Source organism: Lontra canadensis, unplaced genomic scaffold, assembly GCF_010015895.1.
Source record: "Lontra canadensis isolate GAN:19392208 unplaced genomic scaffold, GSC_riverotter_1.0 scaffold85, whole genome shotgun sequence".
Classification (NCBI taxonomy): Eukaryota; Metazoa; Chordata; class Mammalia; order Carnivora; family Mustelidae; genus Lontra; species Lontra canadensis.
In genome coordinates, this window is record NW_022631079.1 from 1,303,834 (window position 1) to 1,322,881 (window position 19,048).

The 19,048-nt window shown below is 43.9% G+C and overlaps 1 protein-coding gene across 2 annotated transcripts in view; it reads right to left on the minus strand.

Moving 5' to 3' along the window:
• Nucleotides 1-19,048, minus strand: part of PRKG1 (protein kinase cGMP-dependent 1) — a 1,235,433-nt gene that overhangs the window by 212,351 nt on the left and 1,004,034 nt on the right. For both annotated transcript variants that reach the window (XM_032883001.1, XM_032883000.1), the window contains exon 6: nucleotides 2,626-2,703. In XM_032883001.1, the coding sequence (XP_032738892.1) occupies nucleotides 2,626-2,703 (78 nt within the window). The remainder of the gene's footprint in view (nucleotides 1-2,625; nucleotides 2,704-19,048) is intronic.

Here is a 19,048-nt window from a genome sequence, read left to right on the forward strand (position 1 = left end):
TTTTGTGGGGGTGCCTGGGTGGCTCAGCAGGTTAAAACCTCTGTCTTCAGCTCAGGTCATGATCTCAGGGTCCTGGGAGTGAGCCCCGGATCCAGCTCTCTGCCCAGCAGGGAGCCTGCTTCCCTTCCTCTCTCTCTGCCTGCCTCTCTGCCTGCTTGTGATCTCTGTCTGTCAAATAAATAAATACAATCTTTAAAAAAAAAAAAAAAGTTTTGTGCTTCAATAAATGTCTTGAACTGGGGAAATCCACTGGTAACTCTAGCCTTCTGTTTCATGTTTTACAACGTGTTCCAAGGAAAAGCCAGTTCAATTGAAATAAGGAAACCATCTTCTCCAGGGTTTTTCTTTGTTAAGTTTTAAAATACATATGAAAACAAGTTTACATCTGTATACCCAAAGCAAAGCATACAGATTCAGAAAATTCCAGTTCCACAACTTACCTGCCTGCTAACTTAAAGGCACTCTTGTTACTTTTCTCTCCTCTTCCTCCCGCAGGACTTAAGTGTGTTAATCTCCTGCTTCTTAGGACCTAACTTATTGATTCTAATACGTGCATAATAGAATTAATAGAATATACTAATATACCATCTATTAATTATCATATAATTCATGTAATTAAAAATCATAGCAGCTAAGTTGTAGGACATGAAAACCAGCCTTAGAAAAATCTATGGGTAGTTAAAAAAAAAAAATCCTGACTGTATCAAAAGCATCTAACATATTCTTACTACTTTTTTCCCAGAATCCCCAAGGTCCTCTGAAACACTGCCAAGGGAACTGGTTCCTGTGGTGCATTTCCTCACTATATCCATTTACCCATCTTACAAAACTCATAAAGCAGCACACTAATGCACCTGTCTGCAACTGAAACTGGTCACAAATAGCAGCTTCCTTTAGGTAGTACTTGAAATTTACCATAATGGTGTAATCACAAAAGTCTGTCAGAAATTCATCTTAAACGGATAAATGTATCATTCCATGATAGCAAAGGATTAGCAGTGTAATAAAGAAAAAATAAATCCAGATTGTTGGGACAAAAAAAAATTCCCCTGTGACCTACTGAATCATTTATAACCATGAGGATTTTTAATTTCCCCTGATCCTTTAGTAAATGTTAAGAAATAAAACAGCAAATGATAAAGCTCCAACACCTTACACATAAACCACACAATGTCAAGGTTCCTTAGCCTCTAACATTGGAAAATTCAAAATACAGTTTTAAGTGTAACTGTGGTCAGTTGTGTCATTTCTTGATGTCTATAAGATGCTGGCACCTGACATTTCTCTCTGTCTCAGGCTTTCTGCTATCAGTCAAAAGAAAAGGTATGAGACAAGCACAAAGAATGCTCTCTTCAGTTTACTGTGACAAGTCGTTGGTGTAAACATTGACACATTCGTGATTCAAAATCAGTCCAGAGAGGATGATTGAAAATGTGATCCAGTAAGATTTATAATCTTTCACCTATCTTGTCTACTGCGGCACTGTACGTCTCTCTTTCCTATTTTAGTAGGAGCCATAAAGTCCTAGAGTCATTCATATCTGTTAAGTTAGAAGAAAGATGTTTACTTACATTTTCAAAAACTCTTCAACACTTTATCTCCACACCCAACATTGGGCTTGAACTCAGGACACTGAGATCAAGAGTCACATGCTCTACCAATAGAGCCAGCCAGGTGTCCCTAAACTTACATTTCAAAGTAACAATTATACAGATGAAACTGCTATATAAACCCCCTTCCACTGGCATTTCCTTTCCTATTGCTTCCTGGGCTTAGCACATCCAAATTCCTCTTAAGCATGTCTTATGGTGAAGCAAAGTAGGTTCTAGTCACTAGTCATAGGGCAAGGACATTTAAACACAAAAATAACTGTGACTTCACTGTTGCAAGAAATGAAAGGAATTTGTTGGAGTATTAGAGTATTCATCTATACAAGTCTCCATTTTCCAGTTCACTTAATTTATTATTTCATTTTTAAATAAAATTTAAAAGATTTAGAATACTGATAACTGAAAAATAATACAAGTGGATAAATTATGATTTTTCATTCCTATCCCTGGGTCCAGCCCCTCCTTATCCCTTCCCTTATAATTTAAGGCTTCTAATAGTTTCTCAGTATAAACTCAGTATTTCTGAAGACACAATAAAACATCAGTGTATTTATACCTTTTTGTCATCAGAGTGCTAAGCAACTTGGCTAGGGACACTGAGACTGGTAAGTTACTCAGTATACTTAGGCTACCTGATTTCAAAGCCCGGGGGTTTCAAGATAGTAATGTTCCTGCTCCTAATCACTAGAGGGAATTTTTTTTGGATTTTGGTTTTTCTTTTACTGCTGAGGAATTTTAAAGCGACCTTAGTCTTTTTCTTGTTGAATTATAGAAATTATGGAAATATTCCCATTTATGCAGACATATCAGCAACATCTAGGGCCATGGTTATTAAATTACAGAACACAAGCTATTTTCTGGCCTTCAGAGTTACAGTTTTTCTTCCTCTGGCATCATTTTCGGGAGATCCATTGTCAAATATTTCTCTCTCAAGACTGTGTGCATCTCTGGGGGTGACTGATGCAACCCAGGCCCCCTGCCCCACTATGTATGCCCTCGTGCTGCAGGGGCTTACCGTTCCTTTGCTGATGATAAAGAAGGTGTCCCCTCTCGCACCTTGTCTGATGATATACTCCCCGTTCTCATAGTGGGTCTAAAAAACAGAAACAGCAACAGAAAAAAAATTAAGAAGGGAATAATATAACAAAAGCTCCAGCCATCTCTTCAAAGTATCAGTCCTGCAGGAACTCATTCATCCCAGTGGAATTCTACCCAATGCCAAGAATCCATTATGATTTAAGAATGAGTAAGAGTCAATGAACAAAGTAATTACAGAGAAATCATTTTTATCACGCTCATGTTTAAAACTATTTTGTTAGTGCTATTTTTTTCTGGATGATTATATTCAGCTCTTTACATTCATTCATTTTAATAGCTGGATAAAAATATTCCTTTCTAGGGAGTCTGGGTGGCTCAGTGGGTTAAGCCCCTGTCTTTGGCTCGGGTCCTGATCTCAGGGTCCTGGGATCAAGTCCCGCATTGGGCTCTCTGCTTGGCGGGGAGCCTGCTTCTCCCTCTATCTCTGCCTGTTGCTCTGCCTACTTGTGATCTCTCTCTCTCTCCCTCTCTCTCTCTGTCAAATAAATAAATAAAAATATTCTTTTCTTCCATCAACTGAACATGAACTAAAACAGCGGAGCTGATAAATAAACTGGTCTATCTGTACTATTTTATTAGTCCTTTTCATTTTTAGTATTCTTGTAATGATTGATAAGATTTTTTTTTCTTGAGAAATTACTGTGGCATCTCCAGATTTTATTCTGAAACAAGGATGATTTTTGGTGTGGGTTAGATGGCCCTAGCTACTTTTTAAGGCACAGCTTCATGCTTTAACATTCTTATTTCAGTAATTTAGATTTGGCCCTGTCGGATGGAATGTCTTCATTTTATGGACGGAACTCTGGTCCAGCAGCTGTGAGCTCATCAACTAGCAAACAAGGAGGAAGGTAAGGCGGCAAGAGGATGATCACAGTCGGTGCTGGGATGTGGTCACAGTCACTGGGTCCATTCCCAGAGTAAAGATTACTTCTGTAATGAACAAAAGTAATTTCTCTAAGGCGACATGGGAAAAAACGTATATTGCTGCGTCAGGAGATGTAACAGAAAAATGAGACTGTGCCATCTGGCCAGATTCTTCTCTGCAGCTTAGCAAGGGAGCCATTTTGGGGGAAAGAAAACATTACTTTACATACTCCTTAGGAAACAGATTTCATGGTTTGCATGCAGTAGCCACGAGGCCAACAGCTGTGATTTGTCCTTTTATTTCAATACCATGTCTTATTTACTGTTAACACTGCCTTTTTTTTAGTACTTGACATTGAGAACAACCATATCTTCCTTTGCTTATCTAGAAAATTAACATACTACCTAATCTTACCTTTTTTTAATTCATAACAAGTTTTAAAAATAGAATTATAGAATGCATATTTTTCAACTGATCTATTTCATTTAACAAGATACCCATGCTCCTCTGTCACTTCTTGCTATTTGGGAAAGGAAAGATCTTTAGGACATGCAGGTGTGAAAAGCAATAATCACAAGAGTTTTCTTTCCTCTATCAACTCCACAAACATCTCTGTGTGCCTCTGAGTCAGGCCTGGTTATAGGCACTGATGATACAAAGATGAGATACAAAAATCTCAGAGCAGTACCATCCACTGGATCTTTCTCTCTGAGGGTGCAAATGGTCGATAGCCACATGGTCCAGTACAGCATTCTCTAGCCACAAGTGTCTTCTGAGCAGTAAAATGTGGCCAGTGTGATTAAGAAACTGAACATTTAAGGTCAGTAGCTCACACATGGCCAAAAGCTACTGTATTAGCACAGGTAGTAGCTAAAGCAGACAAGGGAGGATTTATAATCTGTACTAGTAGGGTAGGGGGCAGGCTGGAGCATCTTTCCCCACTTGCCATGAATGGAGCTCCATTAATAAAATCCAGGACCTCTCTCTTCCCTTCCCCACTCTACACCAGAGAACATTTACAAGTCCTCAGCTAGATACGGTCGCCTCAGCCCCTAGTCTCTTGTCAAGTGGGGGTGAGCTCCCCACAGAGGCTGACATTCTCTGTGGCTTCTCCAGGGAAAGCAGAATGAAGCTGCCTCTGCTGGGCCTCTGCCACAGGGCAAGGATATCCACTCAAATACACCCAGCTCAGTAAGGTTGTTCTGATACCTAAGCCACATTCCTGTGTCTAGATTTTTATCATTGGTAACAATAGTATTCTATTAGTTCCATTTACCTCAGTCTTTGTCATATTTCTCACTTGTTTCCTCATCCAAAACCTCTCAAAACTTCCCAGACAATCCAGTGTGCAAATGCTATATTTTATGTCAGTAGGGCCTCTGTGCTGTCTGTTATACTGTCTCACTCTGTTCCCAGGGCTTCCCCATGGAGGAGATTCTTCAGCCCCAACAGAAGTATGATGGGGGCACCTGGGTGGCTCAGTGGGTTAAGCCTCTGCCTTCGGCTCAGGTCGTGATTTCAGGGTGCTGGAATCGAGCCCTGCATTGGGCTCTCTGCTCAGCGGGGAGCCTGCTCCCCCTACCTTCTCTGCCTGCCTCTCTGCCTACTTGTGTTCTCTATCTGTCAAAGAAAGAATAAAGAAAGAAAGGAAGAAAGACGAGTTGCAGCTTACTGAGCGGCAGAAAGCCTCTCTGAAAAGAAGAGAATTAGTAGCTTATTATGCCCACATAATAGTAGCAGAAATACTATTATTTTGGAAAAAGTAGAAAAATGCAAATAAAAAACACCAAACTTGGAAGAATCCTTAACTAGTCTGAGTCATTCTTCTTACTTTCTCCTCCTTAAAAACATATTCCCACCCATATGATTGTCATTTCCTTTCAGAAAGCCAAAATTATCAGTACCATATTAAAAAGTATGAAGGCAAGGGTTTCTCAGGCAGACCACCACTGGCATTTGGACGCAGATAATTCTCTGTTGCTGGGAGCCATCCTGGACATTCAGTTCGAGCTGTAGGATGTTTAGTGGCTTCTGTGGCCTCTACCCACTAGATGCCAATCCCAGTTGTGGCAACCAAAAATATCACAAGACATTGTCAATTACCTTGCTGGGGGCAAAACTACTCCCCATTGTGAATGTTTGCACTAAATCTCTTGTGGTTTTCTGGATCTGAAATAGCAATTTATTATTTTTCTTGATACTCTGTGCTAGATGACTCTGACTTCCCTCGGTGTCAGCTTGGATCAGTCTAATGCCTCACTTTTGGGGTGAGCATTTGGTGCTGGTCTCACACCCATGACTGTCAGTTCTATTCTCCTCCACACGGGCCTCCCTTTATTGGGTTGCCCAGTCTCCTTCATCGCTGGGTGGTCTGGGGGAGAGTCACCTTCTTATATGGCAGCTGGCTTCCAAGGATGCCAAAGCAGAAGGTGCCAGGCTTTCCCAAGGCTCAGACTTGTGCATCTAATGAGTTTAAGCAGGTCCCAGGGCCAGTCCTGATGTAAGAGGAGGGGACTGCACAAAGGAGTGAACCCAAGAAGATGGTATGCATCAGGGCTATGGAAACACAGTCTCCCACAGACTTTAAGCTTCATATGTATGAAACTGAGGGCTTGACCTCCTTCTTCTAGCCCTGCCTCTCCCATGCCTTCCCTGTGTCAGTGACACCAACTGCATCCTTCCTGTACTTGGCCAGTCATCTTGGAGTCACACTGAACTCCTCTGTCTCCCAGGCCCACCACTGTCAGCAGCCCCGCTAGTCCACCTTCAGGATACATCCAGAACTCAGTGACTCCTCCATCTGCTGCCATGGATGCCATGTTCTCCTGCCCAGTCCATGCGGTCCCCTCCTGACTGGGATATCTGTCCTACCTGACCCTGTAGGTCCCCCTTCCCACCTAGCAGGCAGGCAATTCTTAAACACCCAGTCAGCACCTGCTGCTCCTGCGCTCACACCCTTGCAGGGGACCCTCTGTGCCCATGGGCACTGAAGCCCCACAGAGGTTGCATGGTACTAATGGCTTCTGCTTTGTCACTTCATGGACCTCGCCACCCACCTCCCTCCCTTGCATTATTATGTCTGTTCTCTTCACACCCCTTTTCCTGAATACCCAGACCCATCTCAGAACCCCTGCACAGGCTCTTCCCAGTGCTGAGATGTCCCTGCACACCCGAGAGCTCAGAAGGAGCTATCTCAGGACAGGAAGGTTTGCAGAGGGCTGAATGACAGGAGTGTGGGCATCAAGGAAGGCTGAAGGTTAAGGATTTGAGAGGAGGATTAACAGATCCTGCTGAGAGCTGGGGCAGTGGCTATTGAGAAGGAAGGCCCCCCTGCCAAGCCCAGCCTAATTCAGAGGGAGCCTGACCTCTTTCTTCTCTACTCTCTGGTATCCAACTGGGGCTCCCCATTGGCTGAGGTCAGCTGAAAATGGACAGGGGAGCCCTCCCATTCAGGCCAGCCTCTGGACAGAGAGGAGGGTCCAGGGAAAGGGAAAGGCAAGCCTGGGAGCAGGTGGAATGCATCAGCCCCATGTGTGTTAGCCTCAACCGTCTCCTCCTCCAGAGCATCAGTTCCATGAAGGAACTTTTACATTCCCTGCTGTTCTCTTGGACTGAGAAGAGCACCTGGGTGTTCTCTAAACACTCCTCAAGTCAATGGCTTACATGGGAAGGACACTGAGCGCCCCCACAGAGCAAGGGCTCTCACCCTTCTTCCGCTGGTTTGCCCTCACAAGATGGGTCTGCTGCTCCAGGCCTCGCAGAGGGGAGCAGGCAGAGAAGGGCAGCCTCTCATCCAGAACCCCTGCCAACTGTCCCCATAGGTCTCCTTTGAGTTGCACTTCCATCCTTAAATGAATGCTTGGCAAGACGAACCTGAATACTCCAAATGGTTTTTGCTTCTCCAGATCACTCCATGATGCCTTCAAGGAAACCACTCAGATGAAAGCAAACCTCTCGCAGTGGGAAAATGGGAAGGAAAGCCTGCAGAGGCACCCAACAGGGTATCTACCTCATGGACCAACCCAAGAAGTCTCTGAAGGGTCAGAGCAGGGCTGGCTGTGGAAGAAGGGTAGATAAAAGTGGGGGGCGAGACCATGAAGAGGGAAGTCTCAAGTCAGGCCCGTGGTCTTCACATCTGTGCGGCACTGTGGTAAAGCAGAGGGAGGCAGCCTCCCTGGGAGACTGTCCAGAGCAAGTAGAAAGAGACCTAGGGTTTCAGCGGGCACTGTGGGGTCAGCGGGCAGTGGTACCGGTTCAAGCATCTTCGAGGTGGAATGGTGGGCAGAGCACAGCATGCTGGGAGCACCCATCAGCAGAGGTGGGCTGAGCATGGGCCAAGAGGCTTTGGAAGAAACGGAGGGTGGTGGGCTCCAAGGATGCCCAAGGGGGACCTTGAGGGCCTCTTCCAGCTTTGTGATGGTCTGATGAGATGCATTTCCCAAACATGGCCGCCGGAGGGTGTCCGTTCCCCAGGCTCTCCTGGGTGGTGACATGGCTGTGGTCCCATGAGCCGCTGGCGTCTAATTTCCTTCCCCTTGAAACGGGGAGGCCTCAGCAGCTCTTCTGTGACAACAGCCTGTGTGGAAGCGATGCTGAATGGCTCTGGGGTCATCTTTGCAAAGGCCTGAGTCACCTCAGTCACTGCAGTCGGCAGAGAGCCACACGGGTGCAGGAGACTCCCAGCTGGGTCAGGTCTCAGCATTTAACTGTCCCCACTTAGTCCAAATGTCATGGAACAGAGACAACCCACTGTTCTGTGCCAAATTCCTACCCCACAGAACATAATAAGCACAATAAGATGGTTCTCATCTCATGCAGCTATGCTTTGGGGCCCCCTGGGACACAGCAATGCTGTCACCCACACCAGACTCCATGGGGGCTTCATCCCAACTGGTCCTGGCTTCCAGCTGCTCCCAGCAGCTCTGGCTTCACCTGGTCCCAGAGTTCAGAGCTTGCCAGCAGCTTCCTCCCTACCCTCAAGTCTCATCGGAGAGGTGAGGGGAGAGTCCAGCGTCCGGGGATGAGCCGAGGGAATGGCGGCCAGAGGTGGTACAAGTTTGCAAAAGCGGACGTCCACAGTGCCGTCACACCAGGACTTCTGACTCTGCCATCGGAAACGTTCAGTTGCACCCAAGGGGAAGATGATCATGTGTGCCAATTCTTCGAGAGTCTAACCATGTTCCTCGAATGCCAGTGGTTTCATTGTTTACTGAAGGTCACTTGCCAGCTCTGCCATTTTCTCATTTCAAATTAAGTCAGAGAAAAATGGGGCATTTAGAAGGAGTGGAAACCTGAGCAATTAGGCAGGTTCCTTTAAAGGTTTCCATGGTCATTAGGAGAAAAGCCAAACTCCTACACGCTGCCTGCAAGTCCATACACAGTCTGCTCAGTGTCCCCCTTTCCCACCTCTTCTCACTCCTGCTCACTTTGTCCTGTAGCCACATTGCACCACCCACCCCTTGGGTCCATTTCTCATCCATACCACGCTCCCTTCCTCCCACCAGGTGCAAGCACCCTCCCTCCCTCCATCCCTGCTGCTTCTGGCCTCCTTGCAGGCTACTTGTCTTTCCTATCCTAGCCTCCCCGGACACACCCTGGCTGCACCAGCTCTCCCACTCCATGATTTTACAAAGACACAGCTTTACTGCACTGCTCTTTGCTGAGCTTGTGGGTGTTTATTTGTAGGATTAGGGTTTTTTAAAATGATTTTTTATTTATTCATTTGAGGGAGAGAGAGAGCCCCATGAGAGAGCAGGGGGAGTGGGAGAGGGAGAAGCAGACTCGCCGCTTAGCAGGGAGCCCGACCTGGGGCTTGATCCCAGGACCCTGAGATCATGACCTGACCTGAAGGCAGACGCTTCACCGAGTGAGCCACCCAGACATCCACAGGATTATTTTTAATACTGTTTTTCACCAGATTTTAAATGTGACTGAAGGCAAGGATTGCGTCTGGTTTTGTGCACCTTGTCACACCCTCAGCGTCTAAGACAGCAGTGGAGATAGAATAAGGTCTTGAAAACAGTAATCTCAGGACTGAAGTAGCCCTCCTTAATCCCCAGCTTTCTAGCACCGCCCATCATCAATCCATTTGTAGAGCACCTACCTTCCATATGAGTGCCAAGCCCCGCTGTCTCTCATCGTTTCCACTGTTGATGCCCCAGTCCAAGCCAGGACCACATCTTGGATTTCTGTAACATCCCCCATCTGGCTTTCCTGCTTCAGCCCTCGCTTCACCTCCCTCTACTCCATCTGTTCTTCTCTCTGCAACCTAAGTGACCTTGCAAAGAGCATATCCACTGAAATCACTCTATGGCTGAAAATCTTCCAGTGGCTTCTTGCTGCCATTAAAATCAACAACTACTTATGATGGTCTGTAAAGTTCTCTGCATCCTGGCTCCCACCTGCCTTCCAGTTCTCATCCCTTCCCAATCTCACCCACATGGGTTCAGGGTCAAAAATGATTTGCTCTCTGGACTCCTCCTTCATTACCCACCATGCAAAGGGTTTAGGAGATCTTAGAGGCACAAGGAAGGCATGCAATATAGAACCTCGATAAAGGACATATTTGGTCCAGACCCTTCCATTTTTGAACTAGGGAGGAGAGTAAGAACCAGGAAGTGAAGGGATGGCGTATCGCCATGGAAGCAATCTATGGCTCCCAAGGTGGGAACTGGTGAGCTGGGAAAAGCCAGTCTCTGTCTGCTACTAGAAAGAAGGGGTGTGGCTTTGGTTGTTAATCTGTAAGTCTCTGGTTTCTCAGAATTCAACGCTAACATATAAATGTCCATTTAGACTTTTCAACATCCTCCACATACTTGCTGACTCAGCACGACACTGAAGGTGGCACTTGGAGGACTTGGTAGGTGCTCCCTGTGAATTCGCACGACTCCTCTATAGTTTTTAAGATCAGACCCAACTACTGATATCAAAGGAGCTGTGTCTTAACTGCAGCTTTTATTTTCCAGCCCACACTGAGACATGTAATGTATAACTAAATCTCTGTTATTAGGAACTAATACACAATGTACCATTCTTAAGTAAATTTTCACCTAAATTATCTCAGTCAGAAATTAATGTCAATTAGGCCCCTTTATACTTGAGTTTAAGATTGGATTAATCCTTCAGTCTTTAAATTTTTTAAAGATTTTCTTTATTTATTTGAGACAGAGAGAGCGTACAAGCAGGGGGAGAAGCAGACAGAGGCAGAGGGAGAAGCAGGCTTCCCACTGAGCAGGGAGCCCCATGTGGGGCTTAATCCCTGGACCCTGCGATGATGACCTGAGCGGAAGGCAGATGCTTCACCCACTGAGCTAGATGAGTGGCCCTCCTTCAGTCTTTATTAGAGCATAGAACATCTATTAACTGATGGTGTCCTAATGATTAAGGCACACGTAATAGAGACCACTAATGATAATGGTTATTGATTAGAAAGATAGCTACAGCAAGTAGGAACCACCTTCACGTGACTGGGTACCTCTCACAAAGGCTTTGAACAGGAAATGAGTAAGTTAAGAACAGTAGGAGTCTTGAGTCATGATTCCTGCCTCATTTGTTCAGAGGATAGCTTTATCTTAGAGGATGAGTAGGACATCAGAACAGGTAGAACAATTTTCAGGAATCAGGTAGAACAATCAGGAATCAGGAATCAGGTGGAACAATTTTCTTAGAAATACTGGCATCTGCCATTTTGATTCCCCCATCAGCAACATCCTCAAAGGGAATTCTTCCTTCTCCCTGATGGCTCAGATTTATTTCAAAGATGAGAGCTCTTAATGAAAAGATCACCAGACAGCGCAGTCAGTCAAAAAACATGCCAGTGAGGTAAGCAAGAAACAAAGTATTCTTGGTCCAAGACTTCTCTACTTGGTAAAACTGCCCATTAAAGATGAGTGGACTGAGATTACCTACGGTGACAAGAGAGACTGATAGCTAGTCATAATAGGAACATACAACTTTTCATGTTGCAATCAAGGATAGTAATCTGAAGTCTTTGGTGAAATTTGCTGGGAAGGAAATGATCGCATCTGTAAATGGGAATTTTCTCATTCTCTTTCCCGGTCCATGTCACCATGCATTTCATCACAGAACTAGTGCTTTACTAACAACTGACAGTATTTGTATTCCACATAGGTTTCCACAAATTGGCATTTTGCTCTCACAGATCAATAATTATCAAGAGGGCATGTTCTTTTATGAAACATTTTCTCAGATAATATTTAACCTCACTAGGGTTACAATTTTTGCCGACTCTCCTTCCTAACCTCTAAAGGAAAATTAACTGTCCTCACAGCATCATTCACAAATTAACCAGAACATCAAAAGAACAAATCAAAGCCTGGAACACTTTTTCTAACAGCTTCCCTTCACACCACCACCATCTTGTCCCAACCAAATGGACATCTGGGATATACATTTCTCTACTATAGATTTTTTTCTATGTCAATCCTATGCCTTGCCTTCTACTCAGGACGTCCCTTATTTATAACAAGTACTTTTTTACATTTCTTGGGGTGGACAACAACTGGGCTCTAAGACTGTTCAAATTAAGCTGTAAAATACTCCTTCACAAAGACTGAACTCCAGGTCCACGTGAGAGACACACCCTTGTTCGGGGTTTGGTCATTCACTAATTTCAACCAGTATCATTTATTGGTGCTTGCTATGAATGAGACATTGCAATTGGCACTGAACCTACAGAGATAGCCAAGACACAGTCCCTAAGTTGAGATGCAGCATGTGGTTCAAGAGGTCCTCACCCCTATCCCAAGGACCGTCATGTCACTGAGGGGAGAACAGCAGTATTAAGGACTGCTATACTTATCCCCACTCCTGAGGGGCAGACTAACAGGGCCCCCAGAGAACCCAGACACTTTGGTAGAAACCTAAGTTTAGGCAGATAATGTGTCTTTTTCATCAGTACAGTAGCTCAGATTTCTGGATAGACAGCCTGCCTAACTCAAGGCACCACATCAGCCTAGCTCACCAAGACATTTTAAGACACAGAGAGCCAGCGCCATGATGATGAGTCTCACAAATTCATTGCTTAGGATTACGTCTACACGGCTACCCCTTGGCATATTCCTCCATGCCTTCACAGCCCGTGATGAAACATGTCTCACTTGCCTATAACACTGTTTACCAAACTCCTCTGCCTTGAATTTGCCCTTGTGATGTATTCCGACTCCTAGGAACTTATGCTCTGTCCTTACTACCTGACTCTAGACATTTCCATCTGCTTTGATGATGCTATGAAGACCCTGCCTCTCCTGAGGCACCCATTGTACTTGACACCCAAGGACTGATCTATACATCAGCCAGGACCACACTGAGTAGGAGAAACACTGTGGAAACAGAATATTAAGCAACGCTGTGTGTTGTCCTGACCAGCTCTGTATGGTCAGATCCCAAGGACATCTTGACTTATAAATCATCCTTGATGTACCAAGGTCCTGGGGCAGTTTCTTACTAACTTCCACACTGATGAGAAGGACAGGTATAAAATCCTTGGGGCCAGAAGTCCTGGGACCAGAAGGTAGCAAGCCCATAGGTTTGTTGAGAGTCAGATGAAGACATGCTACAGAGCATTTGGCCCAGATGTAGGTTTTTAAAAGAACAAGATTGTCACCACGATGAACAGGAATTCCTGGCACCTTGGCATCCTTGTGAGTCCAAGGGACCAAGGAAAGCCATTCCTCCATCTGCTCTGTGCCCCTTGCTCAATGCAGTCCATTAAAAATGTCACGACATCTGGTTAGTGGATTACAAGTGGCAATTTTTAAAAAATGGAATAGAAGAGAAAATGTCCAAGCCATCACAGAAAGTGAAGACAGTATGATTTATACAAGTTTTATACGTGTCATATGAACACTTCAGTGTATAGTAGGCCCTGATGTAAATACGTTCTTACTACCGAGACAGCACCCTGATAAAATGGTACTTTCCTTTCTTTACAAAAGCCATAACATCCACAGAACAGGGAGGCATCCTGCTGCTACATGAAATCACCTTTAGAAATTCTGTTATCATTAATAAAAGACACTAGTGTTGAACTGGTTTTTTAGTTGTTTCACTTTGGTAAAATGCATAGAAGTTGAAACACGAGATGGTCTTTGAAAGGATGCATCATGTACACAGCAGGAAATGGCACTCACCCTCAGTTTATCTCTATTTTCTCCAGACCTCTAGACCCTTCCCTCCATCCACCCCCTCCTGCATCTGCAAAGGGAAACCATTTATGCAAGTGCCCAAGTTACTTCCCTAATGTTTAGCATTTCCCGTAGTACAATAAAACTACATAGTGTTCAGCTGATAGGGAATGTTGGTTTCCTTCTCAGAATCTCAAACATTCCTGATGTCTTCCTGTCTTTGCCTGGCCAAGATCACATCATCATCCCTTAAGCCTCTCGAATACCTCCCGACTCTATGATTCAAAGACAGCTGCTGGCACAGCAGTGACCACCGGCATGCCTGCCTCCTCCCCTGAATCCCAGAGAGGGGAAGGAAGATCAGAGCTCAAATTCCTAAAGTGCTTGGGTTTTATCGGATGTTCAGTTGTGCTCCTCAAGGATGTCATTTTCCAAATGGATTTTCAATCTCTGTTTTTACTATGAGAGATTTGTGATGTGGACAGATCCGTCCGATGGAATGCAAGAGTGAGTGAAACCATGTGGGCACACAAAATGCTAAAAAAATCTCCAAAAGGAGCACTTCCTCCCCCATCTACTCATTTCACAACAAAATAAAACTGTTTATAGAGTAGATACATGGGTGTTCCCATCCACATAATTAAACTATTGCTCAAATTTAACAATTTGATCTATAAAGGCAATTAGCAGTGGCAGAACTTGGAAATTGTTCACCCTGAGAGATTATGACATGTGTGAGAGGAAAGCATTCAATTTACTATGTCATGGTCATTATCTGATGTATAAACATGTTCTGAAGTTTCAAGTAGAATAAATACAGTACTCAAAAAGGAAAAATAGTTTCTCATGAACCCCGTAAAAAAAGTAGTGGAGCAAGTCAGAAGTATGTAGAATTTGCTCAACCTTTTACTTCCTTGGGTTTTTGAAATAAACACTTTGAGAAGACACTATTCTGTTTAAAGAGCGTCTTGAGTCACCAGGACAGAGAGAAGCAGAAGCCAAGAGGATTTAGACTACCTGAGGGAGGAGAGAGTCCTTTATACACTGGAGGACACCCTGCTCACCTTGCAGATATTTTGTTTCTGTCTAGACACGTTTGAGAGGGGTCTTGCTCAGAGCTGGGGTCTTGGAATAATGTATAATCTCACCCCCTTTTCTATTCCACAATATGCTCTCTAACTGGGAGACAAAGGAAGAAAGGCTTCTTCCAGAATGTGAAATTCGTGTGTTTACTGGGACTCACAGCAAAGCAACACACAGAATATTTAATAACCAGTACTTGAAGGGCATACTGTCCAATCAGAAAGGATGTGTGCTGAAGTAGGGCTCTGAGAACATCCTGGACCAAAGGGATATCCAGGGGCCCCAGGAATGAGCTAGGACCGCAGTCAGGGGGAACCCGGGCAAAGCTTTGTACTGACAGGAATGACACTATTTCAATGGGCTAACAAATTGTGCAAACCCACTGAACAGAAGCCGTGGAAACACTCTTCCATCTTCATATCCCCCCTAAGCCCCTGCTACGCATGTATTTTAAGGTTTCTGGATTCAGAATGAACATTACTGATCATGGTAATTGTAGTAAAGAATCAAGAAAACAGTTACCAGAACTACCTACAACGGGAAGGTAAACAGTTTCCTCAGCCAGGGATATTTGCTGGGAACAGCCTCATGGAAGCTGATGGGGTTTGGGAAAGACTACCCCAAAATATGGTGCCTTCGGTTCAAAAGGACATATGGGATACTTTAAGCTGCAGGAATCTGGGCAAATAGCAAAAGCAGAAAGGTCACCCTGACCTGTCGCCTCAAACAGGTTGCAAAATCTTCACCTAAGAGGAGTCCTCCTCATACCCGTAGGGAAGGAGAATCCTTATCTCTGCAGACAAAGAGATCCTGAGTAGAACCCTAAGCAAAAGGCCTTGCTATGTTGCTCCCAGTTTCCTACACTCATCTCCTCATCTTTGACCTGTATCATGTCTCCACTCCTCATCAAACCTACCCTACTCAGTTCCAGTAGTTTCCTTGGGCCTTCTTTCCCATAGGAAGGCTTCCATGTCAAGTAAAACATATATTAAATAGATTTGTATGTTTTTCTACTGTTTATTTGTCTTTGTTGGCTTCATTTTCAGACCCAGCCAGGAATCTTAAGAGGTCTGAGGAAAATTTACCCTCCCCCACATAGCCAAAAGAGTGTATGAACACAGCTGAGGAAAACACCACCATTAGGAGGAACGTGCTTGGTGACAGAACACAGACGAGGTTCAGAGAAACACACGCGAGCAACACGTCCATGTAAGTCAGAGATCACAGACTGAAGGGGGATGGGCTTTTCAGTCACCTGAGTGAGAGGAGTCCTGTTGTCCCCAAGTACATTTTATCAGCCTCGGCCACCTGAATGAATGATGTTTTGGATGAGCCACTCTCCTCAGCTTTAAATAAAACAGGAAACCTACTCTAAACCTACACTATTAAAGTGTGCCTGCTCGGGTGTCCTGTCATCAGGAGGGATGGAGTCTGGATCCCAGATGTGTGCGTCACAGTCATAGATCTAGAGGAGACCCTCTAGATCTGGATGCTGGAAAGTGCCAGATGGGCATTTAGGTCTATGTATTGGTATCAGGTGACACCAGTGTATTATGCTCAGAGTACCGGAAGTATGCTGAAATACACATGGGAGATCCAGTGTCTTCTCCTGTCATGATCAAGTCCAGCCCCTAAGTATGGTAGACTCTATCAAGGTAACGTTCCCCTGGCAACCATCCTTCGACCTTGATAAAGCCCCTGCCTACCTACCACCACCTTCAGCCCCCTGACCTGTGGGAGAGAGTACGGGATCTCCACAGACACCTACTATAATAAGGAAAGCCAGAACCATGGTCAGCCTAACATCTAGAGAGCTTTACCCACTTCATGAAAGGGTATCTAATTCTACCTGTGTTGTGAGCATAGATTTGCAGAACCTGGTTTCTGAGGCAGCCCTTGTGGTTAACTTATTTGCATTTAAATAGAGCCACAGGGACGGAGGCTGCCTGAGACATGTGTTTATTTTCTGATTTGCAGCAATGGAGAAAACAGGTTGTTTTCTTAAAAAAAAAAAAAATGGTTAAAATTCTACTGATTCTCCTCACCACAGTATGATTCAATACTTTATAATAACTATAAAAACTTACTTTTAGATTCCAGTGTGAACTCACATCATAAAAACATAATAGCTACTATTAATTCAAGGCTCACTACATACTAGACATTATGCGAAAGATATCTCCATTAGGATGGTGATTCACTAAAGCCTTGTAATCTCCATTTTGCTAGAACAAAATGGAAGCTTAGACAGGCTGAGTAATTTTTCTAAGATTACCTTGCAAGTAAACTTTAGAGGAAGAAACTGAACCCAAACTTGCTTTAGAAGAACCATACTCACAGATTAGCCTCCTCTTAATGTCCGAGTCAATTATCTTTACTTGAAAGAAAAGAAAGAAAAAGAAAAGGAAAAAAAAAAAAAAGAAAGGAAAAAGAAAAAAAAGACACATGGCAGGGAGGGAAGGAAGGAAGGATGGATGGAAGGAAGGAAGGAGGGAAGGAGCGAGGGAAGGAAGGAAGGAAAGAAAAGGAAAAGGAAGGGAAGACGGTCATGCTGGCAGTAAATAATCCCAGGAAAACTACTCATACACAAACTGAATTTGAAATCTTGCATTTTAATGCCATGGACTCAATTCTATCATTATAAACTGGTTCCTATAACACTGCTGTCATTTTACCACTCTTGGGCTCAAAGAGTTGAACAGCTTAACCTTCTCAGTGGCATGACATTTCAGTGGCTTACTGTGGCATTTAAGGCTCTCTGGGATCTGGCACTGGCTTAAACAGCCCCTCTCCCTCTACGCTCCAGCCATTCCAGAGCCAGATAGCTTTTCACTTCTATGCTTTGCATCTGTTCTTCCCTCAGCCTGGAATGTTCTTCGGCTACCATCTTTACCTAGAATCTCCAGTTCTCTGCTAAGACTTCCCTTGATTCTCGAAATAGAAAGCCCTTCTTGGGGTGTCTGGGTGGGGCAGTCACTTGGGCATCTGACTCTTCGTTTCAGCTCAGGTGGTGATCTCAGGGTCATGGGATGGAGCTCTGTGGTGGGACTCTCTCTCCTTCTCCCCCTGCCCCTTCCCACCCATGCTCTCGCTCTCTCTCTCTCTCTCTCTCTCCGAAATAAATAAATAAAATGTTTAAAAAGAAAAAAAAAAGAAAAAAAGCTCTTCTTTACCATAGCATTGTTTTTTTTTAAACAAGTGGAACATCTAACTTTTCAACTTTGTTCTCTGTCCTTATTCGTAGACCCACCTACCAAAATGAGAACAGAGCCCACATATTTTTTTATCTCCCGTCTCCAGTAACAGCCACCCCAAAGCCCTACGCTAAGAAGGGGCTCAACAAGTATTTGTTGGCTTGAATAAACTTCAATTTGCACTCAAGTATTGATCATTTTAAACTTTTTAAAACACAAATAACCTTGACAGAATAACACATTCAGTTTGCAAAACCATTAATTAATATTACTAACACATACTTTATAATTTACAAATACTTTTCCACATGTATTAAATTAAATCATTATAAGAAGCCCTTCGGATAGCTAGTTAAAAAAATATATATCTCATTATCATCTCCATTTCTCAGATGAGGGATCAGAACTAAAAATAATTATTTAGCTCTAACAGCTGCAGAATAATTATGTAGCAGCCATAACACAGAGCACACACCTGCATTATTTTATTCCCTGAAAGCTTGAGATACAATATAGAGGTAGTTCTTACTGGTTATTAGAAGCTTATGAGCATCTGGAAATGGGAGCTAGTTTAATTATTTCCAAGCCTGTGTATCTAGAAGAGAAATTCATAGGCAAAAGCCTTAAAATAATTGTGCCCAGGAGTTTGTTTGCCATCGTACTCCTATTTCCCTCCCTGGTCCTATATGAATCGATGACACTGAAGGTAACTGGCAGTATTTCTGTTGCAGATTAAATAATGGGGCTATCACCTTCTGTGCTATGGTCAGGGACCTCCTCTAGCTGTAAATGCAGGTAAAAACTGGAAAGGAGACTGTAGTGTCATGATATATAAAATTACCTCGCATCATTACAGAATGATGCATCTGTCCCTCATAAACAAAATTTCCACCTAATTCTATTCCCAACTTTAATGGATCGGATGAAAATGAATTTATACCGCAATGCCCCTTTTACTTTTCAAGCATTTATGAGACATATTTAACCTTGTCTTACTGACTGGTTTCATCACCAGCCACATCCCTTATCGCCCTGAGCTGTAAGATGGTCCCA